The sequence below is a fragment of the Crocuta crocuta genome, unplaced genomic scaffold, assembly GCF_008692635.1.
Source record: "Crocuta crocuta isolate KB4526 unplaced genomic scaffold, BGI_CrCroc_1.0 scaffold133, whole genome shotgun sequence".
NCBI classification, from domain to species: domain Eukaryota; kingdom Metazoa; phylum Chordata; class Mammalia; order Carnivora; family Hyaenidae; genus Crocuta; species Crocuta crocuta.
The window spans coordinates 3,043,269-3,055,295 of record NW_027529438.1 but is presented as its reverse complement, the minus strand read 5'-3'; the positions used below and the strand labels follow the sequence as shown (position 1 = coordinate 3,055,295).

The 12,027-nt window shown below is 44.0% G+C and overlaps 1 protein-coding gene across 1 annotated transcript in view; it reads left to right on the top strand.

Moving 5' to 3' along the window:
* Window positions 1-60: 60 nt before the first annotated feature.
* Window positions 61-12,027, top strand: part of UHMK1 (U2AF homology motif kinase 1) — a 23,409-nt gene continuing 11,442 nt past the window's right edge. Inside the window, exons 1-6 of the mRNA XM_077760009.1 lie at window positions 61-238; window positions 1,674-1,966; window positions 2,975-3,166; window positions 5,201-5,295; window positions 8,654-8,730; window positions 8,887-8,985. Coding sequence (XP_077616135.1) covers window positions 61-238; window positions 1,674-1,966; window positions 2,975-3,166; window positions 5,201-5,295; window positions 8,654-8,730; window positions 8,887-8,985 — 934 coding nt within the window. The remainder of the gene's footprint in view (window positions 239-1,673; window positions 1,967-2,974; window positions 3,167-5,200; window positions 5,296-8,653; window positions 8,731-8,886; window positions 8,986-12,027) is intronic.

The window sequence follows — 12,027 nt, the reverse complement described above, 5'->3', positions numbered from 1 at the left end:
CCGGCCTGCCTGCCCCGGGCGTCGCCTCAGCTCCCGTGCCAGCGCCCTCCGTCCGCACCGATGGCGGGGTCCGGCTGCGCGTGGGGCGCGGAGCCNTGCCCCACCCCCGGCTCGCCCCCCGGCGCCCTCAAGCAGTTCCTGCCGCCGGGAACCACCGGCGCTGCGGCCTCGGCCGCCGAGTACGGTTTCCGCAAAGAGAGGGCGGCGCTGGAGCAGCTGCAGGGTCACAGGAACATCGGTAATTGCCGCCGCCTTCCTTCCCTTCTTGCCCAGCTCCCAGCCCGGCCGTACACCTCCCCCTCCGGCCCCCCACCTCGGCCTGGCGTTCCCCTTCCGTCCTTAAGGCGGGAGACGTGGGTCAGGCCGTCTCGTCCCCCGATCCTGGCCCTTTTCCCATCCCCCTTCACCCGGTCTGCGGTGGGGTGGAGTTGGTGGTCGGCTTAGCCCCGTGTCACGTAATAGATGCTCAGTTAAGATCCGCTTTGCTTCGGGTCTCCTCAGAAAATGTTGTACTCACGTTAGCACAGAGCTCCCTTTTCTAGCGAAAGGAGGCACATCTTTGCTAGATTTCTCATGTCTTGTATGGACATTTTTGAGTCTTCCGGTACCCGTGCAAAATGAGAAATACTTCTAGGGCTTGGGATAATTAAGGGCTAGAAGCCCTTCTAGGGCTGTTAACTCACACAGATGTTACCTGGTGCATATTTAGTATGGATTTGGGAGAAGTGACTCAGTATTAACATAGGATCCCTTATGGGAAGTAGGAAAATTAGTATATTTTGACCCTAGTAGGTCTGTGTTACACAATACTCTGTGTTCAGAGTAGAAGATATATAATGATTACTGATCATTGATTTGTGAAAAGAACCTTCGCTGCCCTTACGTTAACAGAGTGTATGTAGTCAGTTATAGCTTGGCTAATAGATAATGTCTTACTTCCTGGCACGCATAATCTATATGTAATCTGAAGAGTGACCTTTTTCATATTACCATTTTGGAGAAGATTTTCTTCATCAATAGTGTTGCCTCTTTTTTCTTTTTTTTAAAGCTTTCTAGATGATGTACATAACCCTGGTATTTAAGGGAAATTTTTTTTGCAGTTTTCACAAGCCTAAGGACTTGTTGAATTTTTACAAGATTAGATTAAATTGTCATCTTGAAGGTCTTAATCGCTTTTAATATTTATTTGTTTTTTCAGTCTTTACTATTTAGATTATAGAGTGCTCTGTTGCAGTCTAATGCTCTACCCCTGACCTGTACTCCCTAGAGTGCTGTTTTGGATCAAGAACGAGTCTGCAATTTTGTTTTCACATGGCGTGGCACTAAGAGTCCCTAATATTTGGATTTTACTTGTGATCATTCTGGCTGGGTACCGCGAGTGCGTGTTCACCCATCACTGACCACTTAGCGATACTCACTTTGAATTATCGTGGCATCTTTAATATCTTTGACCACTGATGAACTGTTGGAGATTTTCTCATTTTAAAATAACCCAGTTTCCCCCCCCCCCCCCCCCCCCAATTTTACTTTTGGGAAAAAGAAATTGCAGTGGAAGCTTCACTGCTCATCTGAGTTGTCCTTCTCTAGAGTTTCCCAAAGTCGTGCTGCGGTGATCTGTGCTGTAGCGTGTTCAGAGCCGGGTTTTACATTATAACTCGTTTCCTTTTTCCTAGTGACTTTGTACGGGGTCTTTACAATTCACTTCTCTCCAAATGTGCCCTCACGCTGTCTGCTGCTCGAACTCCTGGATGTCAGCGTCTCGGAATTGCTTCTGTATTCCAGTCATCAGGGCTGCTCTATGTGGATGATACAGCACTGTGCCAGGGATGTCCTGGAGGCCCTGGCTTTTCTCCATCACGAGGGGTATGTCCACGCAGACCTCAAACCACGCAACATACTGTGGAGCGCAGAGAATGAATGTTTTAAACTCATTGACTTTGGACTTAGCTTCAAAGAAGGCAATCAGGTAAGAAATACTTTAAAAACAGGAGCTCTTTGGTAGACACTTAGGGTATTTCTTTTTCTTTTCTTTAAGAAAAAAATTTTTTAAGTTTATTTATTTGTTTTGAGAGAGAGAGAGAGTCAGTGGGGGAGGGGAAGAGAGGTGGGGAGAGAGAGAGAATCCCAAGCCGGCTTTGCATTATAAGTGCAGAGCCCCACGCAGGGCTCGAACCCACGAAACTGTGAGATCATGACCTGAGCCGAAACCGAGTTGGAGGCTTAACCAACTAAGCCACCCAGGTGCCCCGAGCCTTAGAGATATTTCTGTCTAGAATACTAAATGGGGGTGTGGGGCTGGATGGTTCAGTTGGTTAAGTGTCCAACTTCAGCTCAGGTCATGATCTTGTAGTTTGTGAGTTTGAGCCCCACATCAGGCTCTGTGCTGACAGCTCAGAGCCTGGAACCTGCTTCGGATTCTGTGTCTCCCCCTCTCTCTACCCCTTTGCCTCATACACTCTGTGTCTCTCTCAAAAATAAATAAGCATTAAAAATTTTTTTAAATAGTAAAATACTAAGTGGTTTGGGGTGAAGCACATAAAAGGAATTTCGTTGCCACCATGTAAGAAAAGGATGTGTGTTTGTGTTAGGTAGGGCAACTAATGAAGAGGTCATTATTTTTACTGGCATCTCCAGTGTTGGGGCTCTGTCTCATGGCGGAAGGCGTGTGGCAGTTCTGGCAAACTCTCCGTTCTCTACAGTTCATCAGCTCTTTGCAGAGTGTCCGTGTTTATCAGCAGTGCCCAACAGGCACGCGATTATCTGAAGGAACGAGCAGCTGTATGGAAAGCGTGTGGTTTGCCTGTGAGAACTGCCCAGTTAATGAGCCAAATAACTAGGGTAGCCAAGGACTAAAAATTCATTGGCATTCGGTTTGGCGGTGGCTTATTACACGTTTAGAGAATTAAATACATCGTAGGGATGGAAGCAAAGGGAACAGTGTTTTATTGGTTGTATATTCACTCCTCTTCTTCAGGACGTGAAATATATTCAGACGGACGGGTACCGGGCCCCAGAAGCAGAGCTGCAGAACTGCTTGGCCCAGGCTGGCCTGCAGAGCGACACGGAGTGCACCTCAGCCGTGGACCTCTGGAGCCTCGGAATCATTTTACTGGAAATGTTCTCAGGAATGAAACTGAAACACACAGTCAGATCTCAGGAATGGAAGGTAAACTGCGCCGGTGCTTTCGTCCGGCGTCCTTCATTCCCATTTAAAAGTGCTCAGTTTATGAGTCTCACTGGGGGCTCTGCTTCATCCCTAACATACTCCTCTTCCTGTGCTTCTGGCGCCTTTGGTGCCCCTATTTATTTGCATCACTCCAGGGGGCTTGTGAGTATTGCATGCTTCCTGATCTTAGCCCAGGGCCTGGTGTGCAGGAAAGGGCTGGATAGTATGAACACAGGCATTTTTCCAAAAAGGCACAAGGGATTTCCTTTGTTTAGTAATTTAGTTACGTTACATCCTAAGCTATTACTAACACAACAGTACACTGTAAGTTAAATGATGTTTACGTAAAGTTTTGTAGTTAATGCTTCGTAGTAGTTTAATGCACAGCCTCACTGAATTTCTTAACAATTCTGTGCAGGTCATTAGCAAGTGTATCAGTCATTCTGTCACAGATGACAAACTGGATGCATAGACAGATTAACCACTTGCTCCAGATCGTATGCCTGGATGTTCAGAGCTGGGCCCCATACTCTTCATCCCACGCAGAGGGTAGTGTTCCACAGTGCTTTACGTTTACGTACATTCCATAGATGAGCTATGCTGGTAAAGCGAGTGCTGCTTAGAGCATTGTTTTTGTGGGAACGGGAGTTCTAAGTTCCAGATCTTTGACATAAGAATGGACTTAATGTATGTTCATTACTTAGGAATTAGCTGTGTTTTCAGATGTACTGTGGGGCTGCCGTGTTGAGATGATACCATTCCCCTTTAGGCTAGAGGTTTGGCAAATTATACCCTGTTGAGGAATCGTTGGTTTTGTTCTTAAGCAATCAGTATGTGGTTTTGATCTTAAGCAACAAGTATTTTTTGAGTATCTAGGAGTGTATCGTTTGTGAAGGGCTCTTGTACTAGAAACGGTCTTAGTTCTTCTCAACCCCTAGTCCTCTATTTCTGGCAGTATTCCTGGAAGGTACGTTTTCACCCATAGGAGTTACTTTTGGCACAAAATACTGCCATGCAAGTAAACCCCGGGTCCTTGCTGCACATCGTACTTTCAGACCGTCAGGAGGCCCGGTAGTCTTTGTTCGGTGCTGACCCAAATACACCTCCGTTACCTGCGTTAGTTTTGACACTTTTTGAGACTTTGGACTATATCTGCTTGGCCCAGAGCCGATCAGAACTAGGTCGCATTCAGGCATTTTGTATGTAATTTGGAGGCATGATGTGCATTAGTGAAATCCCCCATTCTCCCTTCTAAATATAAACAGGTTTTTTTGTATTTTAATCACCTTCTGTGGAGGCAAAACTGCCAAGTGAGTATGAGCCTAGGGTCTGAAGTCAAACTGTCCGCATCTTGCCTCCTCCGCTCAGTGAGTTATTCAGGGCAACTGAGTCACGGCAGACTTGCTGCCAGTCGAGGATTAAAGCGTTTTTCTCACAGAAGTATTGAGGTTAAAGAGTAAATGATACCAGTTCTTAGCATAGCATGTGGCTTGGAGTAAGTACTGAAAATTTCAGCCATCAGGATGGCATCACGTATGTTGACTCGTATACACGTGCACGTTCTGCGGAAGCGTGGTACTCGGGGAGAAAATGTTATGTTCCCCAGGATTCAAGGTCCGAACGTGGCAGATGCAGATCTTAAACTACTACGTTGCTTTCTTTTGATAGTTGATTTGTATCTGAAAACCACTCAAAGCCTCCTCACTAAGACACCCCAACTCAGCTGTCACGCCTCCACTGTCTCGCTGGGTCTCAGACCTTGTTTCTGCGTGGCTGCTCGGGCATTTGTTCCTACTTTTTCACCTGGTAAATAGTCCTCGAGCGCGCCAGGCACTGTGGTAGGTGCTGAGGGTAGAGAACGAAACGTTCCTCCTCCAGAAGCTCTATGTTCCGCACATTCAGATCGTAAACTCTCGGAAGAGAGGGTTTCCTGTTGCATTTTACCTACCAAGGAGCACAGTGCTGTGTGCCTGGTACTCGGCAAATACCAACTGAACCGAATAACCAAAGGAAGACTTCTCTCCCTTTTTTTAGGCAAACAGTTCTGCTATTATTGATCACATATTTGCCAGTAAAGCAGTGGTGAATGCCGCAATTCCAGCCTATCACCTAAGAGACCTTATCAAAAGGTACATTACGTGTACTTTAAAGTTCCTGTGTGTACGTGTGTACATGTACTGTATGAATGTGGGCTTTGTTTGTTTGCCTGTTTGTTTTTACTGACTGCGTTTCCGTTACTTCTGGTGATCGCATAGAGGCCCTTCCCCGCAGCTGTATGTCTGTCCTCCTGTAGCTCTGGCCGTCCTGCGTGCCTGATGGGAATTAGGGTTTTGGTTGTTTTTTGTTTGTTTCTTTTAGGGTCTTTTTGAAGGTAGGTTTTTAAAGAGAGTGTTTATTAACTAAAGACTGAGCTTGCTTTTGGACTACCAAGAAGAGTTTAAAATAAGGCAGCCATGCTTTAAAGAATTACTGTGGAAAACTCTGGGGACAGAAATACTGTTTTTGTTTCCTGAGTGGGTCCAACCACATTAGATATTTTAAAATAAGACATCATGTATATTATCAAATAGTTAACTTTTCACATTTCTCTCATTATGGGCCGGAAATAAATAAATTAATTATTATGTTGCCAAAGGGTAGATCTCTAGATCAAGCCAGCATTCTTTCTTTGGAATATTGACCCTACAGTCTTCCAAGTAGGTTTTTGTTTTGTTTTGTTTTGTTTTGTTTACAGCTTTTTATTTTGAAATAATTAGGGATTTAAAGGAAGTTGCAAAAATGTTACAGAGAGGCCTGTGCACTCTTCACCCAGTTTCCCCCAGTGGTAACATCTTACATAACTGTAATACAATATCAAAACCAGGAAATTAACATCAGAAGCCACAGAATTTACCCAGAAAAGAATGTACAGTTTTACTTGCACTTATTTGTACATGTGTGTGTTTTACAAATTGGTTTTGAATAGCTGTTACTGTCGGATTGGTATCAGATTTACAAGTTGCGTTTTACAGAGAAAAGATGGCATTGTGAGATTATGTGACAGGTTCTAACTTGGAAGTCAGATCATGTAAGTTCTGGTATTGACTTTGGGATTTTATTTTTTCCCCTTGATTGTACAACAAGCCAGTACTAAATTTGGAAGCTACAGAGAATTGGGATCAGCAAAATAAAAATTATAAACCTGCTCTCTAGTGTTACCACTTGGTGTATTTCTTTTCGGCATTTTCCCACATATTTTGCCATGTACATATGCAGATCATTTGAACCTTTTTTTTGTTGTAGAGTAAAACACAGACACTGAAAACAACTGTGTAACTTAATGAATCCTTAGGAAAACTGTTGCATCTGTCACTAAGGTCAAGAAACAGAACTTTGCTGGCTACCCCAGAAATCTCCTGTGTCTCCATCCTAATCTTAAACCCTTCTGCCTCCTTGAAAGTGCCCACTACCCTGACCTTTATGGCAGTTACTTCCTTGTTTTTGTTATAGTGTGTATCTTAACACACCATGCTTTAACGCTGGTCTTCTAAAACAAAGAAATCCCTTTTAAGTTTCTTTTAATCTGAAAGGCCCTTTTCCATCTCTTACCCGCTTTCCCCTTATTTACTTGTTGTTCCCTTATTTATTGGGTTGTTGGCCTGGTATAGCTGTCCACCGTCTGAATTTTGCTGACCGCGTTAACCCTGGTATCGTTTAATGTATTTCCGTTTATTTCTTCTAAATCGGTAGTTGTATCTGGAGCATTGACGGTTGGGCGGGGGGAGGTTGGAGGAAAGACTACAGATGGTATCGTGTTCTCTCATGAAGGAGGCATGTAGTATAGCTATCTCTAGTTTATGTCTTAGTAACTGTTAATATCCGGTGCTTGGATCCATTACTTTCTTAGGGTTTGTAGAACAGTGAAATTCTTATTCTGTCTTTCGTGCTTTGTTTGGTTAATCAAAGACAAAGTAAATGCTTGATTTCTCTATTTACTAGTTTTCATAATGTGTTGATTCCCAGTCATCCTCCAAAGGGGATCATTCCCTGTGGAAAGTTCAACGTATCGCTATTTGGTAACTGCAACTCATTGCAGTTCTTATCCTAACTGAAGCTAAAATTGGCCCATCTTTGCTGAATGTCGGCCAGCAGAAGTTGGTTTGTGCAGACCCTATTACCTTTTTTTTTTTTTTCAATTTTTTTAAATGTTTATTTGTATTAGAGAGAATGTGTGAGCAGGGGACGGGCAGAGAGAGACGGAGACAGAATCTGAAGCAGGCTCCAGGCTCTGAACTGTCAGCACAGAGCACAGTATGGGGTTTGAACTCATGAACCGCAAGATCATGACCTGAGGCGAAGTCAGATGCTTAACCGACTGAGCCACCCAGGTGCCTGGACCTTTTTATAGCTTCCTTGCTATCTGGTGTGACAAGGTATTTCCATTTTATCTTACACATTTCCTGCCTCAGACCTGGAAATAGCCACTTCTCTGAGAAGCATGTTCTTTTAGTAGGAAGTAGGATTTTAGAACCACAATCTGAGTTTTAGGAGTATTCCTTGCTAGGGGTATCTGGAGGCTCAGCCAGTTAAGCATCTGACTTCTGCTTAGGTCATGATCTTGCAGTTCATAAGTTCAAGCCCTGCATCTGGCTCACTGCTGTCAGTGCAGAGCCTGCTTTGGATCCTCTGTTCCCCTCTCTCTCTGCCCCTTCCCCCGGGGGCTGGTTCTCTTTCTGTCTCTCTCAAAGTAAATAAATACTTAAAAAATCATATAGGAATACTCATTGCTACTGGGATGGTCATTGTTTCTAGGCCTTGTAAATGGACAGAGTTCGTACTGATATTCCCAATTCAGATTCAAGACCACAGAGTTTTTATTTAACTTTTATTACACATCTTTCTCCTGTGTCAGGAATTCTGGTTCTTAAGGACAAGGGGAATGTTAGAATGTTTTATACTTGCTCATTTGCTTTATTCCCCCTTACATTAAATCAGTCGCAGAATTAAGTTTCAGGATAATAATGCTCTAGGAAGATTACTGAAAATGGTTATTTTTGCATGTGCTTTTCCCATTCTTCCCCCAATTGAAAAAATAGTTGTATCTGGGGGCGACTGGCTGGCTCAGTCAGTTAAGCATACGACTCTTGATTTTGGCTCAGTCATGATCTCAGGTTTGTGAGTTCAAGCCCCGCGTCAGGGTCTGCACTGATGGCGAGGGGCCTGCTTGGGGTTCTCTGTCTCTGTCTGCCTCTCTTTTGTTTGTGTGTGTGCTCTCTCTCAAAAAATAATAAATAATTAGAATATAATATTGTGTCATAGATATATATCATGAGTTCTTGAACCACTTACTGATAAATAGCATTTATCTATTTTGTGGATGACTGATCCAGTAGCCAGGCTAACATAATTAGTGTTTGTGATGAACATTTAGACATTTTAATTTTCCTCAGTGGCTCCATTTTCACACGGTTTGACGATAGTTACAGAGGTGCCTGTTTGTGTGTTTAGCATGCTCCATGACGACCCAGGCAGAAGAATCCCGGCTGAGATGGCATTGTGCAGTCCGTTCTTCAGCATTCCTTTCGGTAAGTTGAATGCGTCCTCTTTTCCTCCTTGGTCATTTGACAATCAGATAAAACATCAGAACCCACTTACGTTCTGTCTCCGTGCTGCTCTGCCTAGTGTGCATCCGTGCATTTGGGTGAGTGTATATCTAACCATGTTGTGATGAACCTTCACAGCCCCTCATATTGAAGATCTGGTGATGCTCCCCACTCCAGTGCTGAGACTCCTGAATGTGCTGGACGATGACTATCTCGAGAACGAAGAGGAATATGAAGGTAACTGCTCCCTGGGGCGCCTGGGTGGCTTAGTCGGTTAAGCGTCCGACTTTCGCTTGGGTCATGATCTCGCGGTTCGTGGGTTCGAGCCCCGCGTCGGGCTCTGTGCTGGCTGCCAGCTCGGAGCCTGAAGCCTGTTTCAGTCTGTGACTCCCTCTCTCTCTGACCCTCCCCTGCTCACGCTGTCTCTCTCTCTCCTAGAAATAAATAAAAAACATTTAAAAAAAAAAAAAAGGTAACTCTTCCCTAAGTTACATTTTAATTTTTTTCATGTCTTTTTTTTTTTTTTAACTCTATTATTTATTTGTCTATTTTGAGAGAGAGGAAGAGCACAAACAGGGGAGGAGCAGAGAGATTGAAAATCCCAAGCAGGCCCTGTGCCATCACCACAGAGCCGGACGCAGGGCTTGCTTGAACCCATGAACCATGAGATCGTGACCTGAGCCGAAATCAAGAGTCAGATGCTTAGCCTACTGAGCCACCCAGGCACCCCTGCAAGAGACATTTATATCAACAGATGATTATGGTTTTAATAAATTGGAATGTAGGGAAGGTAGAGTAATGTACAAAGGCAGAGAGGGGGCTACTTAACTCAGGTTGAGGACCCCATAAGGGAGTCTCTTTGGACGTGTGATGTCTGAGCCGGGTTAACTGGAGCTGCTTGGCTAGGAGTTGAGGGCAACTCATGTTGCAGAAGTGGCCCAAAGGTACAGAGATGAGAGAAAATGTGGCCTTTTCTGAAAACGGCAAACTGTTTGCTGTGGTTGTGTCTTAGGGTATTTATTGGGGAGCGGTCAGGTAAGGCTGAAGAAATAGCAGGGAATACGGATCTGTAACAAACTCGTTTGCTGTGTTAAAGAATGTGGGTTTTATCCCAGAGATGGCAGCACTGGAATATGACGCAAGAGAACCTGCGCGTCAGGGATAGAACAGACCCTGGCTGTGGTATAAGTGCTCAACGAATATTCGTTCTTGGTTGAATACAAGAAAGAGCCATTAAAAAGTTAAAATAGGGAAGTGACCTAGTCAGACTTGGGTCTTAAGAGTGTTCTGGAAGCAGAGTGGTGAATGGGCTAGGGCAGAACCAAATTTAAAAGTACCTGTTGTTTCATACTGAACATTTTCTTTGTGGGAAATTAAACGATTACAGGTCAAGCTAACTTGATCACGCTTTGTCTGTAAGGATAGGTTAGTTTACGTCCCCGGGATTTATGTCGTTATTTGACCAGTGACACAAGCATGATTTCTTTGAATCGGTGGTAGTTGTGAGAATCTGCGGCCTCGGCTGGGCAGGGCACCTCTCTATGGGACGGAACAGTCTTGTCTTCAACACTGTTTTAATCAGGTCATTATGGTACCAGGGGTTCTGAATAATCCCTTGGCAGTACCGCTTACGGCCTTCATGCCGATCTACTTACTGTCTCAGTCACCTAATTCTGTCCACCGGTAATTGTTATCTCTAAAACTCGAGAAAGCGTGGGCTTTCTCGAATCGGTTTTGGGCATATTATGCCTGCTCTTTTCTTTGTATCGTGTTGTATAACACTTGTTTTCTGCTTCTAAATAAATCGAATGTTGCTATTAAATCTTAGTGTTTAAGAATCTTTTAAGAACTGAAGTGCCACAGACAGTATAGTAGCATTAAATGCCTTTGTTAGCTCTGATCAGCAAGGTGGTCATCAGGCAATGCTTACCAGAGTTAGGGAAATTTGCTTAGCTGGAAATCCTATGTATTGTATTCGGACAGCTGTCTTGGAATCTGGGTGGGGGTAGGGCAGGAAGTTGGATTTAGACCTTCCACTTTAGACCAAAATAAACTCCAAATCAAGATGAAGATTGAGGTTCCAAATAAAGAGAATAAAGGGAAAAAGGTTTTTTTAACTTATAGCTCGCAACACAGACGGAGCTCTTACAAGTCAGCCCAGTAAGTAATGGGTAAAGGATGTAGATGGACAGTTTATAGAAAAGGATATGCAAGTATGACTCATATATTTCATTCTCATTTACTGAAATGCTTATTGAACCCACATGGTGAGGGCATCCAGGTGGTTCAGTCGTTAAGCTGCTGACTTGGGCTCAGGTCATGATCTCATGGTTTGTGAGTTGGAGCCCCACGTTGGATGAAGGCGAGCCCCACTTTGGGTGAGCCTCCCTTCTCTGTCTCCCTCCCTCTGTCTCTCTCAAACAAAACAAAAAACACAGTGAGATCTTTGTTACCTAATGCTTTGACTGTGAAGAAAATAATAACTCTCTTATGGGTAGAGTACAGGAAAATACTTTTTATACACCATTGGAGAGAGTTTAAATTGCTGAACTTTTATGAGACAGATTGGTAATTCTTTTTTCTGTAATGTTTATTTATCTATTTTGAGAGAGAGCCTGAGGATGCACAGAGAGAGAGAAAGAGAGAATCCCAAGCAGGCTCCACACTCTCAGCACAGAGCCCTACGCGGGGCTCGATCTCATGAACTATGAGATGACCTGAGCTGAAATCAAGAGTCAGATGCTCAACTGACTGAGCCCCCCAGGCTCCCCTGCCGATTGGTAATTCTCACAGAATTGTAAATTCATATTCATTCTGATCTAGCAGCCCCACTTCTAGCGTCAACTTGGAAACACACAAGTGAAATGAGATAGGTACACATTTATCTATCACCGTATTGTTTATAATGGCAAAAAACTTGGAAGTAGTTTAATTACTTAGTAGGGAACATATTAGAAAATCTGTTGACTACTCCTACAGTAAAAATGGACGTGGCCATAAAAACAAATGAGAAGATTTCATGTGGTGATGTTGAAGGATCTTAACCAACTGAGCCACCCAGGCACCCCTTGTTATTGAAGGATCTTAAGGATACAGTGTTGATAAAGAAAAGGCAAGGGGGTACCTGGGTGGGTCAGTCAGTTAAGTGTCTGACTCTTGGTTTCGGCTCAGGTCATGATCTCACGGTTCACGAGTTCAAGCCCTGTGTCGGGCTCCATGCTGCTGGTGTGGAGCCTGCTTGGGAGTCTCTCTCTCCCTCTCTCTCTCTCTCTCTCTCTC